The following is a 20,937-nucleotide window of genomic DNA, read 5'->3' as shown; positions in this document are numbered from 1 at the left end:
TCAGCAATAACTCAGCACTAAACACTACTCAGCATAAAATAATAATAATAATCTATTAATACACACAAGAACATGGATGAATCTCAAAATAATTATGCTGAATGAAAGAAGTCAGACAGTAGATACTGCATGAATCCATTCATACAAGTATCTTAAAAATGCAAACCAATATATAGTGATAGAAAGCAGATCAATGGTTTCCAGAGGAAGAGATGGGGAGAGAGGGATTACAAAAGGGCAGGAGAAAACTTTTGTGGGTGATGGGTGTGTTCATTGTCTTGATTGTGGTGATGGTTTCTTGGAGAAACACTTATGTCAAATGTATTAAATTGTATACTTTAAATATGGAAAAATTATTTTGCCAAGTATACCCCAAAGCTGTTTTAAGAAAAGGCAATTCAGTCCTGACCAACCTCAATGCCTAATTGGAGTGAGATGATAGCCCCTCACTCTGTCTGCCCAAAAGAAATGTGGGGGGAATGTAGCATGGAAGATAACATATGTAGCATCAATGGATTTTTCACTCACTATGTCTGCCATGTAATAAAAATTTCTAGACACGAAAAGTGTCAAGACTATACGATTGACAATATGAGAATAAGAAACATTAGACAATAGATGCAAACCCACAGATGATGTAAAGAGTTAGCAATAAAGACTATAAAATAATTACCTTTAATATATTAAAGAAAATAGAGGAAATCATGGGAAAATAGATGACAGTATAAAGATGTTCACCAGAGAAATATACATGTATTTTTAAGAAAAATCTAACTGATACTCTAGAACTGAAGCTTTCAGTTCTGGAAACACGGTGAACTGAGCTAATTTGAATCCCTTTTAAGTAAAACTTTTAGTAATGCTGGATAAAATACAACAACAACAAAAACAATATAGAGCTAACTATGAAGGAGAGAAAAGTTCCCAAGGGACATATAAAGCAGACACTTAAAGCCAGAATGGTAAGCATGTAAGCTGATGCCACAACACCCTGGAGGGATGGGGTTTTAATCTACACAGTGAATAGGGCTATAATGTCCATTTAGAAAAAAAAAGGGCTCACACCAGATGTAGAGACTTCCTTTATAGAAACCCCCCTCATAAAAGTTATAGGAAGAGCTGCCTCTTCATTGAAAGGGAGACTCAACGAACTGCGCGCGCACACACACACACACACACACACACACACACACAAGATGAAAAATAGAAGTAGATAATTGGCCATGAAGAAGAAGTAGCTTACCACAAAAACCAGGATGATTAGTATTCCAGAGCCTAAAATATGAAACAATCTAAAAGAGAGCATAAAATAAGTATGACTGAATCATTAAAAAAATTAAATCATAGAAAACATAATGAAAAATCAGGACATCACGAAAAAAAGATTAATTTTTTAAAAGAACTAAACAGAACTTATGTACATAAGATATATATAACATCTGATATATAAAATTCAATGGGTATTACAGAGTATTGAGTAGAGTTCCCTATACTACACAGTAGGTCCTTGTTGAGTATCTATTTTATATATACTAGTGTTTATATGTTAATCCCAGATTCCTACTTTATCCCTCCTCCTACACCTTTCCCCTTTGGTAAACATAAGTTTGTTTTCTAAGTCTGTGTGTCTGTTTCTGTTTTGTAAATAAGTTCTTTTGTATCATTTTTTAAGATTCAACATATAAGCGATATCATGATATTTGTCTTTCTCTGACTTACTTCACTTAGTATGATAATCTCTAGTTGCATCCATGTTGCTACAAATGACATTATTTCATTCTTTTTTATGGCTGAGTAGTACTCCATTGTGTATGTGTACCACATCTTCTTTATCCATTCCTCTGTTGATGGACATTTAGGTTGCTTGCATGTCTTGGCTATTGTGAATAGTGCTGCAATGAACGTCGGACTGCATATATCTTTTCGAATTATGGTGGTTTCTGGATATATATACCCAAGAGTTGGATTGCTGGATCTATTTTCAGTTTTTTAAGGAACTTCCATACTGTTCTCCATAGTGGTTGTACAAATTTATATTCCCACCAACAGTGTAGGAGGGTTCCATTTTATCCACACCCTCTCCAGCATTTATTGTTTGTAGATTTTTTTAATGGTGGTCATTCTGACTGGTGTTAGGTGATACGTCATTGTAGCCTCGATTTGCACTTCTCTAATAATTAGCGATATTGAGCATCTTTTCATGTGCTTTTTGGCCATCTGTATGTCTTCTTTGGAGAAATGTCTGTTTAGGTCTTCTGCCCATTTTTTGATTGGGTTGTTTGTTTTTTTGATATTGAGCTTCATGAGCTGTTTGTATATTCCATAATAAACTATATGGGGAAAGAATCTGAAAAAGAATGGATATATGTATATGAATAACTGAATCACTTTGCTGTATACCTGAAACTAACACATTTTAAATCAACTATACTCCAATATAAAAGTTAAATTTAAAAAATAAAATACACTAATAAAAAAATTCAAAGGGTGAGTTAAACAACATTTTAACTTGCAATATTTAGTATGTTCATTAAAATTCAAGAGTAACCTCTAAAATAATTGTTTAAAAAGAGAATAAAAATAAAGGAGCCAAAATGAAGTATGCAGAATAGGCCAGTCACTATTCTAAATGTTCTTTATATATTTTATCACTTAATGCTCACAAGCTTCGAGGTGGGTACTATCCCTTTTTATATATGAGGAAAGTGAGTCTCAAAGAGATTAGGTATCCTGGTGAAGACTGCACAGTTAGCAAGATGGAACCAAGCCCACACAGGCTATCTCTAGACCTGTGCTCTTAACCACAAACACAACATACAAAGCAAGAAAGGAGAAAAGCAAAGTAAATATGTAAAAATCACAAAATAAGATGCTAGAAATACAGATGCCACACAAACACATGAAAAGATGTTCAACATCACTAATCATTAGAGAAATGCAAATCAAAACCACAATGAGGTATCACCTCACACCAGTCAGAATGGCGATCATCAAAAAATCTACAAACAATAAATGCTGGAGAGGCTGTGGAGAAAAGAGAACCCTCCTGCACTGTTGGTGGGAATGTAAATTGATACAGCCACTGTGGAAAACAGTAGGGAGGTTCCTTAAAAAACTAAAAATAGAACTACCATATGACCCAGCAATCCCACTGCTGGGCATATACCCCGAGAAAACCATATTTCAAAAAGATACATGCACTCCGATGTTCATTGCAGCACTATTTACAATAGCCAGGACATGGAAGCAACCTAAATGTCCATCAACAGATAAATGGATAAAGAAGATGTGGCACATATATACAATGGAATATTACTCAGTCATAAAAAGAAATTGAGTTATTTGTAGTGAGGTGGCTGGACCTAGAGTCTGTCATACAGAGTGGAGTAAGTTAGAAAAAGAAAAACAAATACCGTATGCTAACGCATATATATGGAATCTAAAAAAAAATGGTACTGATGAACCCAGTGGCAGGGGAAGAATAAAGATGCAGATGTAGAAGCAGACTTGAGGACATGGGATGGGGGGTAGGAGAAGCTAGGACAAAGTGAGAGAGTAGCACTGACACATATACACTACCAAATGTAAAGTAGATAGCTAGTGGGAAGCAACTGCATAACACAGGGAGATCAACTCGATGATGGGTGATGACTTAGAGGGCTGGGATAGGGTGGGAGGGAGGGAGGCTCAAGAGGGAGGGGATACGGGGATATAAGTATAAACACAGCTGATTCACTTTGTCGTACAGCAGAAACTGGCACAACAGTGTAAAGCAATTATATTCCAAGAAAGATCTGGGGGAAAAAAAGATGCTAGAAATAAAACATCATTGGTAATCACAATATATTTAGATGAAATAAACTCAAAAATTAAAATATAGATTTATAAATTTCATTTGTCAATCTGAAACAAAGCAGAATTAAAACTTAAAACAGATTGAAAGTTTCAAAAAATAAAGGAGAGAAGTCAAAAGTTAGAGATAGAAAAAAAGATACACCAAAGAAATACTGACCAACAGAAAGGGAATCAGTCAAGCCTTCCCCAGCTTCACTAGTTACTTGACACACAGCTTGATCAGCCACTTACTGGCTCTGTGCCCAAGCAAAACACTGAATCTCCCAGAGCCTTAGTTCTCTGAACTGTAAATATAAGAAACAGTCTCTCCCTCCTTCCAGCCAATTTTTATTGACTTCCGACTGTGTCTCAGGCACTGGTCAAGCCACTTGGGATCTACTAGTGAACAAAATAAAGATCCCTGTCTTTGCAGCACTTACATTCTAGTTGGAGATGCAGAAGATAACCTACGGACATAATAGTCATGTGAACTACATAGTATGATAGGTGATAAGTGCTACAGAGAAGGAAACGTAGAATGTGATCGGGGAGTTGGGGGTGCTGGGACAGAGATAAGGAGAATGCAGTTTCCTATTTACCATGAGATGGCCAGAGTTGGCCTCATTAAGAACATTGAGAAGGGGGTATTTGTTGCTAGGGCTTCTCCAACGAAGAACCACAAACTGGGTGCCTTAAACAACAGAAATGTATTGTTTCACAGTTCTGGAGGCTGCAAGTCTGCAATCAAGGTGTCAGCAGGGTTGGTTCCTTCTGAGGACTGGGGGGGAGAGTCTGTTCCGGGTCTCTCTCCTTGGCTTGTAGATGGCCATCGTCTCTCCACATCTTCACGTTATCTCCCTGTGTTCACATTTCCCCTTTTCATAAGGATATAAGTCGTACTGCATTCAGGCCCACCCTAACGACCTCATCCTAACTCGTTACATCTGCAACAACCCTATTTCCCACATTCTGAAGTACTGGGGGTTGGGACTTAAGCATATGAATTTGGGGTGGGGGGGGGACACAATCTGACCCACAACAAAAGGCATCTGAGGAAAGACATGAATAAGTGAGGGAAGAGCCATATCTACGGGAAGAGTGGTCTAGAAGGAGAGGCTGGCCAGGGCAGCAGCCCTATGGGTGCACGTCTGATGTCTTCAAGGGACAGAGGGAGGCCAGTGTGCTGCAGCAGAGTGAGCTGGGGGGAAACAGGAGATGAGATCGGCTCGGGGGTGGGGGAGGAAAGCTTTGACGTCCTTGCAAGGACGCCAGCTTCTTCACTGGGTGAAACGAGAAGCCATCGCAGGGTTCTGAGCAGAGAAGTATCCTGACTTAACTTCTATTTAAAAGGATCATTTAAGCCTCTGTGTTGAGAGTTCTCACTGTACGTTTACAAAAAGTAACTTAGCACAGAGGCGGCTTAGTGACCAATAAATGTCACCTGTTATTGTTTATAAGGGTGCTGGTGGTGTCCCACCCAAATTTTACTATCCAGTGGGTCATTCCCAGGTGTGGGGGATGTTGGCGCACCAGTGCCCCCTTCTCTAGAGAACTGCCCTTGCTCAAAGCAGAAGTCACCTTACCCTGACTGGCTTGGGTTACCAACAGTCATGTCCCTGACTCTGTGGCGCAATGGGATGAACACATGGGACACACTGCGGAGACTCACAATGTTCTTGAGAATATTATACCAGCAGAAACGCTGCCCACTCGGGCTTTAAGGAACAGAGAGAGAACAAGATGAAAGAAGCCTGGCAGACTCCCAAAATGCTACATTTAAGAAACAGGTTGATAAACTACGCAGCTATAAACATATTCTGCCCTTCAAGAAAAAGGAAGGATGACTTCAAGGGTGGAGCTGCAGGCTCAGAGGGCAGAGCATGAGCCAGAGAAGTTTACCTCCAGGCCTTGAAACCAATGGAATTAGCCCAGTGGAATTCTGAAATTGCTTGGAACTGGTGACTCCTTTCTTTCTTCCAGTTTCCCCCTTTTCGAACAGGAATGTCTCTAACCGGTGTCCTTTGCTTGTTCTACCATTGCATTTTAGAAACAAATAACTTGTTTTCTAGTTTTACTGGTCCACAGACGGAGAATTTTTTCCCAGGATGGATTATACCTAGGGTTTCACCGTTACCTGGCTTAGATGAGTCAGATGATGAGATTTGGGACTTTTAAGCTGATACTAGACTATACACTGGACTTTGATTTGACAATGTAATAAATGAGACTTTGGAGGATGTTGGGATAAGATGGATGTATTTTGCATGTGGGATGGACATGAATCTTTGGGGCCGAAGAAAATAATGTGATAGGATAACACCCCATCTCCCCGCCCCCACAAACATGACCCTTCCTAATCCCTAGAACCTGTGCATATGTTACCTTGTTTGGCAAAAGGGACCTTGTGGATGTGACTAAGTTAAGCATCTTGAGACGGGAGACTATTGTGGGTAATCCAATGTAATCACAAAGGTCCTTATAGGAGAAATCCTTATAGGAGATGGTCAGTGACAGAGATGTAAATTGGAAGCAGAGGTGGCAGTGATAGAGGGCCATGAGCCAAAGCGTGTGAGCAGCCTCTGGAAGCTGGAAAAGGCAAGACAATGGATCCTTCCCTAGAGCCTCGGCATGAAACGGAACCCAGATGATACACTGACTTTAGCTCACTGACACCGATCTTGGACTTCTGCATTCTGGAACTGTAAATGAATACATGTGGGTTGCCATAAGCCACTGAGTTTGCAGCACTTTGTTACAGTAGCAACAGGAGGTGAATTCAGGAATCAATGAACACCAAGCACGTGCTGCCCGCTGTGCAGTCATGAAGTTCTTCGTCTCTCATCCAGAAGTCTTGTGTCTTCTGCCAGCTTCCACAAAACTGCGTCATGCTCACTTGGTCGCTTTCAAGAAGGTCCAAATCTTAGATCTTTCATAGTTCTTGATATTTAGTTAACAAAAATGATGGCATCAGCATGGGTATTTTTCCACTTTTTAAATATCCTTTAGTCTTCTAATAAATCTATTTCTAAATAAGATACCACTTAAATAGTTTTGAATCTTAATAATAAATAACCCATGGTTTATATTTGGTTAAGTTATGGATAATAATATTCACATTAAATTAAAAGTTATTAAAATCATCATTCTTTAATGAAAACAGCAGTTTCTTTTTGCAAGAATGTATGTTAACTACAAGAAATTTTCCATGCTTTGTTCTACTGTTAGAGTCTTAAAGAATAATATTTTCCTCAAAGACATTATGGAAAAGGAATTCTTTCAGAGGAGTAATTCCTAAGTGAAATCTGGTACCTGACTCAGACCACAGGGATCCTAAAGATGATAGAAATTAGGAGGCATTATAAACATGGAATCATTTTTAAATGAAATGAAAACCTGGATGTGTGAAAACAAAGAAGCAGAGAAAATTCTGGTGCAATAAACATATTTATTTTTCAGCTTAAGCAAGATAGGGTGGTAAACAAATCCATAATGAAAATGCCACCCAGAGATTAGCAGCTGGCCGTGCATGCAACGTGACTATCATTTCGAAAACAGTGTGCATGTTTGATTCTTTCATGAAATTAACTCTGGGCTGCATCAGGCCACCTTGAATATCTCTTGATGGGGTATTAATAGCCCATTCACCATCCCAGCTCCAAGCCCACACATTAGCCACACGACCATCACTTAACACATCTGCCAGGTAAACAGACAGCGTTGCAAACAGCACTTTTCTTGTTCAGTGGCCAGAGGCACAGCAGTGTGACCAGACACAGTTACACCTACACACACACACAGAAGGCACCTCCCCTCGCTTAGCTGACAACCTTCCACACATTTCTGGGGACAGGACTGTCATACAACGAACCATGGATTGGTACTCATCCCAGGAGAGGAGGGGCAGGGCTGTCTCCAGGTTAGAGCATGGGTGACTGGAGGAATTGCTGTTTCAGCACAAGCAATAGAAATGCAGGCCAGAGTGACCACGAGAGACGAGTCTCCTGACATCTCCTGGTAGATGATCAGCCCCCTGACGAAAGCTGGGCTCAGTTAAGGGTTGGGTGGGTGGTAGGGACCTGGGGGAGCTAGGGGGCAGCCCCTGGTTTCTACTGCTTTGGGTATATCCAGCCTCATCTGAATTCAGCGTCATAAATTCACAAAATATTAGAGCTGGAATGGATCATCTACTCCAGACTCCTCACCTTACAGATAAAAAGGCAGCAGCCCAAAGAGGCAAAGCAACTTGCTAAAGGTAGAGCATGACAGTGGCAGATAGGAACGCAATATATCAAACCCCATTCAAAAACGCTGACACTGAGTAGGTGGCCAAGTTTTTCAATGACAAGGAAGGTGAGACAGTGTAAATACTCGGTGCCCCAAATGTGTTTAAAGGCATGAGAACTCAGCTTAATCATCTCTCTTCTGAGGGGATTCTCTTCTGTCTGTCTGTCTCTCTGTCCGTCTCTCATACACAAACACACACACAATCTTGGTGAATGGAGATTTCTTGCTGTACAAAGACAGACCCAACATTTTCAGGAAGACACGTCACAAAACACGCCTTTCAATCCAAGTCTTTGTGTGAAGTCTGGGCAACTGGCTTATTTTCTAGAACAATAGGTGGTTCCGAAATCAGGAGATCATCTTCCCCAAAGGAGGAGTTGTGGTCTGTGTTGACAAAGTTGGGGATGTCAAATTTCATGAGCCTGTTCAGCTCCTCCTCTGGCCGCCCGCTGCATCTGATGGCTTCCTGGAGTTGAACTTCACCATCGAGGGCGGTGGTCTGGGGACCAGCTTTGGCCTTGTCCAAGTGGTCCACTTCATTCATGTAGCAGTGAAAGAGGGACCTGGATTCTTCATTGCCCTGTCGAGAAAAGACCTTATCTGGCTCCAGTGGCCTTCCAAAGTCTGACACAAAGCTGTTCATTCTGAACCTCTTCTCCGTAGACTCTGCATTGCTGTAAAGGAAAGCAAAATAAAAGACTGCTTACACTCCAGCTCAGTTACCTGCACAATCATGGTTTCCAGAATCTATGGAGTGCGAGTCCCTGCACAGAGCATGCAGACATCAGAACAGAGAGACATCACTTCTGAACATGTACAAATAAAACCAAGGCAAAAGCCTCAAGGTGAGGGCCCCTGGACCACCCTGAAAAGACCCCCTTTCGCTGAGGAATCCTCAATATTCTGCATCACACACCAGTGCTTCCGGGACCCTCGGATCATCTGCATCTGAATTACTTGAAGTGCTTCTTAAAATGCAGAATTCTAGGTTGCAGTCCTTCAGCATCTCCGGAGGTAGGGACGGGTCGTCTGTATTTTCATAGAATCCCCAAGGATCACTACTCATGCTCAAGTTTAGAGCCACTGGCAGACATCAGGCCAGCCCAAACAACAATAACACGATCTCACAGGGGTGAGTTTCTTGCTTGTCAAAGCACTGCCGTATCCGTTATCTCACCCCATTCTCAAAACTGACCCATGCAGTCACTTAGGCCAAGCATTATTACACCCATTTCACAAAGGCATAAGCTAAGGTAAGGAGTCGTCAGATTCCCTGCTCAACTGACACAATCAGTGAGAGGAGTGGGGAAAAAAACTCCGGTTCCTGATTCCTTGTTTCATTAAGTGTGGAACAAATTAGCAATTCAAAGGTAATAAATTAGTGAATGGGTGAGTAAAATAACTCTCAATGAGTCCCACAAGGGCCTGAAAGAAATCAGGGGCAGACTGAATAATCTGAGAGCCCACCTACTTGAATCACCACCCTTTCCAGACTTATAGAAAGGCAACTCCCACACAGGCAGGGACCCCTTAACGTCAAGAATCACGTCTGAACACGCTTGCAAACCCAGAACAGAGCCTGAAAACAATGAGGCTCTGGAGTCTGTATTTCATGCGTGTGTAACCTCAGTGATTTCAGTTCTTAAACCTCTTCCTTCCCATCCCATCACTCACCATGCAGTGCTTATGACCAAGTTCTCCCGGGGTAGGGGGCATGGAATCAAGTTATAGGTCTGGAAAATCTGACCTTATAAACTAACCTCCAAATTGTCAAGAATCACCTGGATTTCTGGGCTCAATACTCCTAGAAGCTTTGCAATCCAGGCAGCGGAGGGACTTTTATACCAAATTTATCTCCTGCAGTGATGACCTGGGTGACATCAGACAAGGAATTCCTCTCAGAAGCCTGAGTTTTTCCTTTTAGTGAGAAGCCTGATTAACCAATCTCGTTGCCCACCCAGCAAAGGTGATGTGACGATCAATGACTGACACCAGAGTACAACATTCATAGGTCATGTATTCAGAATTCAGAGAAAAAATATTTGAGAGAGACTGATGGAATTCTGCTTTAATGCACATTTAAGTGGTCTTATCTTTCAGTAAATGATTTTCTTCCCCTACTTGTCACTTCACCCAAGTTTAAAAGATGTTTGAGAACTGGGATGAGTGTGCCAGCAACCTGTGACCTAAGAAGCTAAAATGTCACCAAGGAAAAGAGGGGATTAACATGTTTGGAAAAAGCATGGTTAGGATTGCTGGGGTCACGCCATCCCCCAATTCCAGGCTAAGAAGCTCTGAGGACTAGCTTCCTTGCTTGCCTAGAGCATCAGCTCAGTATGAAAGCCAACCCAGAAACCCAGCTGTGTGCAGCAGCTATTCTGTAACCCAGGCTATATGTTCTCAGGATTAAATTGGGTCCCTTGATCCCCTCTTTGCTGAAGAACGAAGCCGCAGAAGACCAAGAGCGCTTTGACCCTCCCCAGGGCAGAGCCCAGGCGGTGGACAGTAAGATGCCTCCCCTGGCCCACACCCACTCATCTTTCTCCCCATGATCTCTTGGTGTGATAACAATGCCATCTCTCTGATTCTCCCTCCCTGAGAACAAAGGAAACATCCCTCTTTGTTCTCTTAGAATTTGGTAACATTAAACACTGAACAGACCATCCTTTTATTCTTCATTTGTTTCCATGACTGATAAACAAAAAAACCTGCATGTGAAAAACTGTGATCACAGACACAACTTGCTTTGATTTAGTTTCTATTCATTCCATTGTTGGCTAAAAGTTACATACTGAAATCCATCGATCTTAAGTGTAAAATTCAATGTGTTTTTATTGCTACATACACCCACGTAACCACCCCCCTCCCCCATCAAGATATAGAATATTTCCTTTCTTCTGGAAAGGTTCCTTCCATTCAATTCCCAGCCCCTTCAGGTAACACTGCTCTGACTTCTATTTCCATTGAGTAGCTTTGCCTGTTCTTGTACTTCCAGTCAATTTCCACCTCCCAGAGGCAATACCTCCTGGAGGCAATCTATTTTGATTTTTATCACTGCAGATTAGTTTAGCCTGTCCTTGAAATTCACACAAATGGAATCCTGCAGTACATAGTCTCCAGTGCCTGGATTCTTTTGCCCAGCAAAATGCTCTTGAGAGTCATCCATGATGTTGCGTGCAACAATAGTTTGTCCTTTTTTCTTGCTCTGTAATATTCCATTGTACAAATACACTATGATTTGTTTATTCATTCTTCTGTTAAAGGGCATTTGGGTTGTTCTCAGTTTGGGGCTGTTGTGAACCAAGCTGCTATGAACATTCTTGAAAAGTCTCTGTAGATATGTTTTTATTGCTCTTTATAAATACTAATAGTAGAATTACTGGGTTGTACAGTAGATGTTTCTTAACTTTATAAGAAACTGCAGAGTTTTCCAAAGTGCTTATGCCATCTTACACTCTACCCACAATGCATGAGAATCACAGTTGTTCCACACCTTGTCAGCACTGGTGCTGTCAGTCTTGTGATGTCAGCCATTCTCATGGGAGTCACGTGGCACTCGGTGTGATTTTAATGAGCATTTCTCTGATGTCTATTCATACTGAGCATCTTTTCGTGCCCTTATTGGCTATTGGTTTATCTTCTTTTGTGAAGTGCCTGTGTGAGACTTCTGCCCATTTTAAAATTGGTGTTATCTTTTGTTATTGATCTGTAGAAGTTTTGTCATACATTCTGAATACAAGTCTTTTGGCAGATGTATGTGTTGCAAACATTTTCTCTTGATCTGTGACTTGCATTTTCATTTTCTTGAAGATCTCTTTGGATGAGCAGAAGCTTTACATTTCAGTTAACTTCAAATTATTAACTTTTATCATCTACATTAGTGCTTTTTATATCCACCCTAAGAAATAATTGCCAACCCTAAAATCACAAAGATATTCACCTAAGCTTTCTTCTAGAAACATGCTGTCCCATACAGTAGCCACCAGCCACAAGTGGCTAAATTTAAATTAAGTAAAATTTAAAATTCAGTTTCTCAGTCATATTACTCACATTTCAAGTGCTCAAAGGCCATACATGGCCAGTGGCTACCTAATTAGGCAGCACAGAGACCATTTCTATCATCACAGAACGTTCTATTGGACAGAGCTGTTCTGGGACCTTTACTCTGGGTTTATGACCTATGTTGAGATAGGGGTCAAGGTTTATTTTTTACCATATCTTTATCCTGCTGTTCTAGTACTGTTGTCTAAAAAAAACAAAAAAACAAAAAAAACAAAACTTTCTTTTCAATTGACCTTATATTGAAAATCATTGTATTTCTACATACTGGTAATGAACAGTAAGAAAATGAAAAAAAAATTCCATTCACAACAGTATCAAAAAATAAAAACACAGAATGCTTAGGAATAAATTTAACAAAGGATGTGTAAGACCTGTCCACTGAAAATTTCAATATTGCAAAGGGAAATTAAGGAAGACCTTAGTATATGAAAAGATATACCAGGTTTGTGGATTGGGAGACTTCAGGTGAAAAGCCCTATTACCATACACATAAGCTATTGAAGTTTCCTTCCTTCAAGGGCCCTGCTCCCTTCTGTTTTTGTCTGCTAACATTTACTCTCCAGTGCCTTCCAATAGTCATTCATTCTATTTTGTCCAGATTTTACATTGTTATCTGCAGGGTTATTCTGAAACATGTTACTCTGCCACTACTGAAACTAGAACCCACCTGCCTAATTCCTCTTGACCCTTCCCGAATCATTTTTGGTGCCAGCCCCCTCCCTGACTCCTCCAGTCTGAGTTGCGATGCTTGCCCAGAGGACTGGGTGCTTCTCTCCATCTGCTGTCTCACTCTGTCTTAAGCCCATTTCTTTACTTGTCTGGCACCCTCCTGAAGACAACGGGCTCTTGAGGGCAGGTATTGTGTGTTTCTTGTCTATGTCCTCAGTACCCAGCATGGTACTAGGCACATAGTAGGTGCTCATTAAATTTCTGTTAAATGAATGAATGTATCCGTCATGAAGAGATTTTGAAACTATAGCAACTCTTGCCTTGGCAGGACGCCTCTCCTACAGTTCCTACAGGGTTGGAAACCAATTCGAGGGCATACCCAGGTAAGGCCTAAAAGAAGGACTGGTGAGCCTTATAGAGAGATGGCCTATTAATAGAGATCCTGAGGGTGATTCCAGCACCAGAGATATGAGAGATTCAGCAAACTAGCCACATCTAGATCCGCCCTGCGTCTGTTTTTGGCCAAGGAAAGCCCTGTCTCTGATTGCACCCTACAATGCTCCCCACATCCCCAAGCACTGTCCTAGAGTCTTCTATGGTACCTCCTGCCATGGGTCACCAGAGCTCACAGACCATAGAGCTACTAAAAGGGCATCTTGCACGTTGTATAACTGGCCCGCCTTGGAGGCTACAGGGGCTCAGATTTCATGGGGGAGACTTCTTGCCATTTATTGGTAAGAATGGCTCCAAGAAAGCCCGGTGAAACCCCCTCCCCACCCAGTGGCTACCCAGTCTTTAAAGCAGACCAGCCCTCATGAGTCACACCTGAAAATGTTCTTGTACACTTAATGTTGGAAAGTCAAAGGATGCACACTCATTAGGCAGAGGGTATTTTGCTGCTGGAAGTTGCCTTAGTTCCGTTATCAGAAAATGTGTGCCATGCTGTTAAGGATGTCTTTCCAACCTTATAAAACATGTGCTGTTGGATGACCTGGGTGCCACTCTACAGATGGACACTCCATGACAGAGAAAAGAAGGCTAGTTGTAAGCTTCCCATCCTCTGAAACTCGGTTGGCATATGGACAAATAATGCTCACCGGCATCTACTAGAGCAGTTAGAACAGTTTAAAACCTACGTGTTCTTCCACAGCCTTGGTGACACCTGTGAAAATTAAAAACTATTAGGGCTAACATCTTACATACCACTTTGATTAAAATGATAATTAAAACCAGAAGTCATAAGCTTCAACAACTGGAACACTGAAAGATGAGAAACTTCGACATGTTGACTTATATCATGTTATAAGTATCATAAGGAAAGAAAGGATACTGAAGAATATTTGTGCTATAGACTGAATGTTTGTGCCCCTCCAAAACTGCCATGTTGAAACCTTATCCCCCAAGTGATGGTACTAGGAGGCCGGCCTTTGGGAAATGATCAAGTCATGAGGTTATTCATCTTATGAATGGGATTAGTGCCCTGATAAAACAGGCCCCAGTGAGATCCCTCACCCCTTCTGCCATCTGAGGACAGTGAAAAGACCATCATCTATGAACCAGGAAACAAGTCCTCACCGGACACTGAACCTGCCAGCATCTTAACCTTGGACTTCTCAGCTTCCAAAACTGTGAGAAATAAATTTTTGTTACTTACAAGCCATCTAGTAAATATCTATGATGTTTATAGGAGCCTGAACATACCAAGACAATTAGAAAATTCAGAATCACCAAGAATTGCAATGCCTTTCATTATTTTTGTCACATTCCTACCTATTCTATATCTTGTCATCATGAAATTGAGATCTAGCTAGCATGTTTGCAAGAAGTTCTCCTGTGTCATCCTAACTTTTGAAAAGTGACAACTGTTAATTTTGATAGGAAATAATCTGTTTCACTTATTCAAAAATCTGTACGCCTCATTTTCAGCTTGTTATAAGAAATGCAATTTGGACCTAACCTATTGATTGCAACATCCCCGAACTCCACCAGCCAGAGTAAAAAGACTGTTCAGTCTGTTCTGATTCTTGGTCTTTTCCTCTTCTCACTCTGGCTCATGTTATGTATTGTCTAAACCTGTGGGACTTTCTGTACCCAAACAGAGATCCTCCATCGTGAGGACCCATCCAGTCCTCTGGCATCTGCAGTGAATGTCATTTGCTTCCGTGACACTCCCCTGCTCAAAAAATTTTCATTCATTTTCCCAAACTCTCCTGCCTGATCTTTGAGACCATCCACTCCCACATCATGGGGCCTTTCCAGTGTCCACTCCCACCAGTCACCTCACTAACCCTACGGTCTGGCCACATGGGACCCACCTGTCCCCCAATGCCCTCAGGACTGTCCCTCTCCGTGCCTTTGCTTGTGCTGTTCCTCCTACCACTTCTCTGTCAAAATCAAACACAACCTTTTATGTCCAACTCAAATGTCCCTGCCTCCACAGAGACTCTCTGGTCTCCCAACAGGAAGGAATCTCTCCTTCCTCTGTACTCCTGTTGGGTTTTACTGACCTCCTCTTACAGGATGCATCCCTTCCTGTCTCCAGTCAGAGCTATTTGGTATGATTTTTCTCTCTTATATCCTGCTGTGCTGTATTCCATTCCTCTTTGCATCTCTCAAAGGGCTTTGCCGTCATTAAACCCTCAGTCAGTGCGCTGGATGGCTGTATCTGCAGGTGGTCCAGAGCCCTGATTTCTGTGAAAGGCATAGCCACCTCCAGGATTTAGGAACGTGCTCCTTCTCCTGTGACCCTAAGACAAATCAGGTCAGGAGGACAGACTCCTCCCACCTTCACTGGCAGAGGGAAAATGCCTGTAAGCTTCTGGGTAATTTCCTTAGGAATTTTCCAGATTTATGATGAGTTTCTACAAATGGAGTGCCTGCTGCTATACTGAGTCTCAGCACGCCTGACTGTCCTCAGGTTCACCTCAGTCGTGCAAAGTGCTGGGCAGTCCAGCCTGTGGGAACCTAGTATTTCCAGTGGTCACTTTCAGTGGACTTTCAGAGCTACGTAAGCCAAAGACCTACTAAACTCTGTGATGAACCACCAGTAAGAAAATAATAATAACCATTTATGGAGCCACAGCTTGTGCTGAGAGCTTTATCTCATGTAACAAGCCCCAACAGAGGCATCAACCAAAGCTTGTGTGTGTGTGGAAGTACCTTTTGGTTGCTTTTGTTGGTAGTTTCGACTTGCCAAGGAGATTTCAGTCTCTCTGAGGCAAGAAAGATTCTACTACCTTAGGATGACCCTCAGCACATCCACAGCTGTGCACTCAGGAAACACCTCGTAATTGATGGGGAATTAAAAGTGACCCCTGAACAAAAGGTATATAACTTGAGTCAGATACATAAAGCAGTTGGGTTTTTCCCAGTTGATATATGGAGTCCTTTCAGAATGGCAAGTCGTTCTTGAGAACCACTCACTACGTCTGCACTTAGCTGGTTCCTGTGACCTTGGTCATCATCAAAGACCTTGAGCACAGACATTCTCGGGCTATTAGCTTTTAGGTGCGCTATACCCATCCTTTGGTGAGTGTCATATTCAGATAAATTGCAACTCAAGGTAAAATGTAATTTCCACCTTTACAAGGTCATGAGCAATCCTGTCCTTACCCCTGAAAGAAGACCAATCCCACCTGGACAAAGTGCACTTAGCAAAGACTACAAAAGGAAGGTATTTGAGGTGTATGATGTCTGGGGTTTGATCTTTTTTTTAAAAAAAAAAAAAGTCCAAAATATTCAGCATAAAAATGCGATCCAAGCCTTTTCTATACCCTTTCTCTCTGGCAGATGTAAGATAATGGGGCTATAACGCTTTAACAAGACGGCAAAGAGAGTAAATGGCTTCTTAGGAGAGAAAGCACAGGAAAAATGGTTCTTTTATCTTCACTGCCTATAAAGGATCCAGGTAAGAGGGGTTCTTCCCCACACACAACAGCAGATATTCCATGAGGAAAATAATGCCCGTTAAGGCTGCTTCTTGGACCTGAAAGCTTTTAAGGAATGTGATGATTTATAAGAGTCTTCCTCCCTTCGCAGTTTGCTTTACTAGCGCTCACCTGTATCTGGCTCTGCTCACCTGTATCTGGCTCTCCTCTCCTGAGCACACAGATTACTCTCCCCAGCCTGGCGCTCAGGTGGGTGTGGCTAGTTCTGGCCAATGAGCTGTGAGAGGAAGGGGTGTGTGCCACTTCCTGGCTGAAGAACAGAGGGGCAGATGTGAGATCTGCTCACACCCCCTTCCCTGTCATAGGAACCAGGGAGGCTGGGCCTTGGCGATGCTGCAGCTACAGTGGAGACGCTTCTGTTCACCCCTCGCCAACCCACAGAAGACGTGTAGCTTGAACACAGCGTAAACCCATGCTGTGTTATACTGAGATTTGGGGAGCTGTTTGTTATTGTCTCAGAGTCTGATTGTGACACATCCTCTCCTTAACAGAAGCCACTGCATAGCCAGTGACTCTAGAAGTGAGGTTCCTATGCTGATCTGATCCCAAGTTGGAAACTTCAGGGAAGAAGCCTATCTGCCATCCTTGCCCCTTACTCCTTTCAAGGGAATGCTTGTACTCTTCCCATGAGTCAGCAATGATGAGATCCTAGGGAGACATTCAGCCTGCCAGGGATGTCTCCGAGGAGAAAGAGAGAGAACTAAGTGGTAGATTCAACACTAGTCCATTTTGAACTTGCAGACCTGATCAGGGATTTTAACCAGAATGTCAGAGTCATATTCCAAAAGGATGCTGCCTGGTATCCTACTTGAGGAAGTAACTGGTCTTTGTGACCAGCCACCCAGAGAGCCTGCTATGTAAAGCAGTCAGATTTCAGACATCCTTCCCAGCCAACACCAAGATTCTCTACTTAGTCTCCTTTCTAAAATCAACTTACTCTGTCACTGACACACCCAGGGTGAAGCCAGGGTAGAATGAAGCACACCTTGGCATGTGTAGCTCTAACATGAATGCTTAGGGCCTGGCGGTCCTGTGGGAGGATGGGTGTCCTCTTCTCCCTTCTGCTCTTTACCTGCACCCCTCCGCCCTCCCCAGGATTCCACCAGCCACGCAGGGGTGGACTGATCTTCACTGAGTGCCACCCGCTGTGAGCCCAGCATGTACCTGCAGCTCCACGGGCATCAGCTCACTTAATCTTTACAGTAATCCTAGGAAGCAGATACTATTTTATTTTTACCAATGAAGAATCTTAAGCACAGACAGGTTAAGAATCCAGTAAACTATTCCAGTACATCTGGAAATCTTTGACTCCAGAGCCCATGCTTGATCCAACATGTGATTAAAGAAAACAAATCTGATTGCTTGCTAATATCTTTGTTGTAATAGAAGAAAGAGATTTAAAACTACTGACATGAGATAATTTAAAGTCATGTTAATAACAGGAGCTTCAGAGACAAAGAGATTTTAGTTTGAGGTCTGGCTCCACAGGTATTTTTTGTCTGTTTTTGGTTTTGGTTTTTTTTTTTTTAACCTGTGAATCCTCATGTGAGTGATTCAGCCTCATTTTTCTCATCTGTAGAGCGGGAAACTTTATAAGTTGAGCACTCACAGGATTTACTTCATCTTTCTGTGAGGGCCTGGTGAGATTACACATATAGAATGATCAGCAGACCCTGGCATGTGGCAGATGTTGAAAAACTGCTTTTATGATTAGTCTCAATGATTTATCATTCTTTCCTCCATGTCTAATTATCACGGGCACATTTAAAATGGATTGTTTTATATTCAAATTGGCTGGATGGAAAAAATAATGTCTATTTCAGAAAAAATTCCTGCCAAATAAATGTCAAGTTTACTAAGATCTAAAATCCTTTTTAACTGCTCCATTTAGGGATTTTTCCACATGTCTCTTCCTTTCTGTTTGATTATGATATACTGCAGCCAAATGCCATGTCTTACACTGTCTCCGACTCAAAAAAGCATTTAAAATGTGGTCCTGAGGGCTGATCCATTATTTTACTAACAGTAAAAAAAAAAAAAAAAAAAAGAGGCTAACCTTTCTCCTTAACTTCATTAAAAGCATGTAAAGTTACAATGACCCCTGTTCTTTGAGATGACTCAGAACTGCCATCAAGAGAGAAACCGTCTATTTAGAAGGATGAACTGCCAATTGGAAGACTGGAAATTCAAGTCTCAGCTACCCAGGGTCCATGTGAAATGTTAAGGAAATATATTAGTCAGTGTTCTCCAGAGAAACAGAACCAACAGTGTGTGTGTGTGTGTGTGTGTGTGTGTGTGTGTGTGTGTATTTCTATATTTATATCTACCGATCTATCCACCCATCCATCCATCCACCCACCCACCCATCCATCCAGGGGTGGGGAAGGGGACAGATTTACTTTAAGTAATTGGTTCATATGATGGTGGAGGCTGGCAAGTCCAAAATTTATAGTATAGGCTGGCAGGCTGGAGGCCCAGGGAAGAGTTGCAATCCGAGTATGAAGGCAGGCCTCTGCCAGAATTCCTTTTTGCTCGAGGGAGGTCCATCCGTTTCTAGGAACACCTTCCGGTGATTGGATGAGGCCCACCCACATTATGTAGAATGGTCAGTTTCACTTAGAAATGGTATCTCATCTAAAAAAAAAAACCTTCACAGAAACATCTAGAATAATGTTTGACCAAATACCATGGCCTAGACAAAGTGACAAAACTAATCATTACAGGAAGTCCTGTTCTCTTTAGGGCTAGGGTGTCCGCATCTGTAACATCACCTGCATCCTACATCAGACACATACATCTCAATAACCCTGCAGAAATCCCTCTGTCCCTCTGAGGAGAAGGAAGATAAAGGGGGTTATTATTCCTTGGATGCTCTACGAGATGTGTCCTAATCTGAGGTTGTCCTTGACTTTTCTCACTACTGCTGTAATCCACACCATATTTTTAAGCTCACTGGACCAACATAATTAAGCAAAGGCTTGGTGTTGTTGAGAACAAGGAGACAGAAAAGGGAAAGTTCATATTTTTAGTGGCTTTTCAGTGGCTACTATAGAGATTCTCAACCATGCATCTCCATGTGTTTCAATCAAATGATCTTTTCTTTTCATTTAAGTGTGTTTAAATTTTTTTCCAAACCTTAAAGTCTGAAAATAGCTGTGTGATGGGCAGAACTGTTCCCTCTACCTATAACTAGTTGTTATAGTTCAAGTGCAAATTGAAGACTGAACAGTAGACGCTGCAGACTGTGAGGAGACACAACGACGAGAACGCCGCTGCCAGGCTGTGAGGATGAAGGGAGATACCAAGGCGAATGTGAGGACATGTGCTCAGTTTCTGCCATTTACTCTCCCAGGTCGCTCTCTACCCTTCCCCATCCTGCTCTGTGTCCCCGGGAAACTGACCTCTGATGGAGGCTCTGGCCACTGGTTGTGGTGTGGGGTTCAGCCAGTGGGGAGCAATGGTGAGAAAGGGGAAGAAGGAGGAAGTAAGGTCTGGGTATTTATTGGAGGCTCCCTCCCTGAGAGGTCACACTGGGCTAACTGTGTCCCTCGATCCGAGTCATTGCTCCTCTCAGCCAGCGTCTCTGCAGGCCTCCTGGGTGCCAATCAGGGCCCCCTCAAAATCTAGGGCATCTACTCCTCGGTGTTCCGAGCCCTGGTGTCCTGCACTATCCTGAGGGACCGCCCTCTTCCCAAGCCATGACCTATGACTAGTCGCTTACCAAAAGCTCTTCTATATATCCAGACAAAACTATAATTCAAAAAGACACATGCACCCCTATGTTCATAGCAGCACTGTTCACAATAGCCAAGACATGGAAACAACCTAATGTTCATCAACAGATGAATGGGTAAAGAAGATGTGGTTCATGTGTACAATGGAACACTACTCAGCCACAAAAAAGAATGAAATAATGCCATTTGCAGCAACATGGATGGACCTAGAGATTATCATACTTAGCGAAGTAAGACAGAAAGAGAAAAGCAAATACCATATAACATCACTTATATGTGGAATCTAAACAAATGAACCTATCTATGAAACAGAAACAGACTCACAGACACAGAGATCAAACTTGTGTTTGCCAAGGGCAGGGGAGGGATGGGAGTTTGGTGTTACTAAATGCCAACTATTACACATA

General features: G+C 42.1%; 1 protein-coding gene across 1 annotated transcript in view; it reads right to left on the bottom strand.

Annotated features, from left to right (window-relative positions):
• Positions 1 to 8,398: 8,398 nt before the first annotated feature.
• Positions 8,399 to 20,937, bottom strand: part of MRAP2 (melanocortin 2 receptor accessory protein 2) — a 28,186-nt gene continuing 15,647 nt past the window's right edge. Inside the window, exon 3 of the mRNA XM_057739872.1 lies at positions 8,399 to 8,792. Within this exon, the coding sequence (XP_057595855.1) occupies positions 8,399 to 8,792 (394 nt within the window). The remainder of the gene's footprint in view (positions 8,793 to 20,937) is intronic.

Source organism: Hippopotamus amphibius, chromosome 6, assembly GCF_030028045.1.
Source record: "Hippopotamus amphibius kiboko isolate mHipAmp2 chromosome 6, mHipAmp2.hap2, whole genome shotgun sequence".
Lineage (NCBI taxonomy): Eukaryota > Metazoa > Chordata > Mammalia > Artiodactyla > Hippopotamidae > Hippopotamus > Hippopotamus amphibius.
The sequence above is the reverse complement of the archived record's forward strand: the minus strand, read 5'-3'. Positions and strand labels throughout refer to the sequence as shown.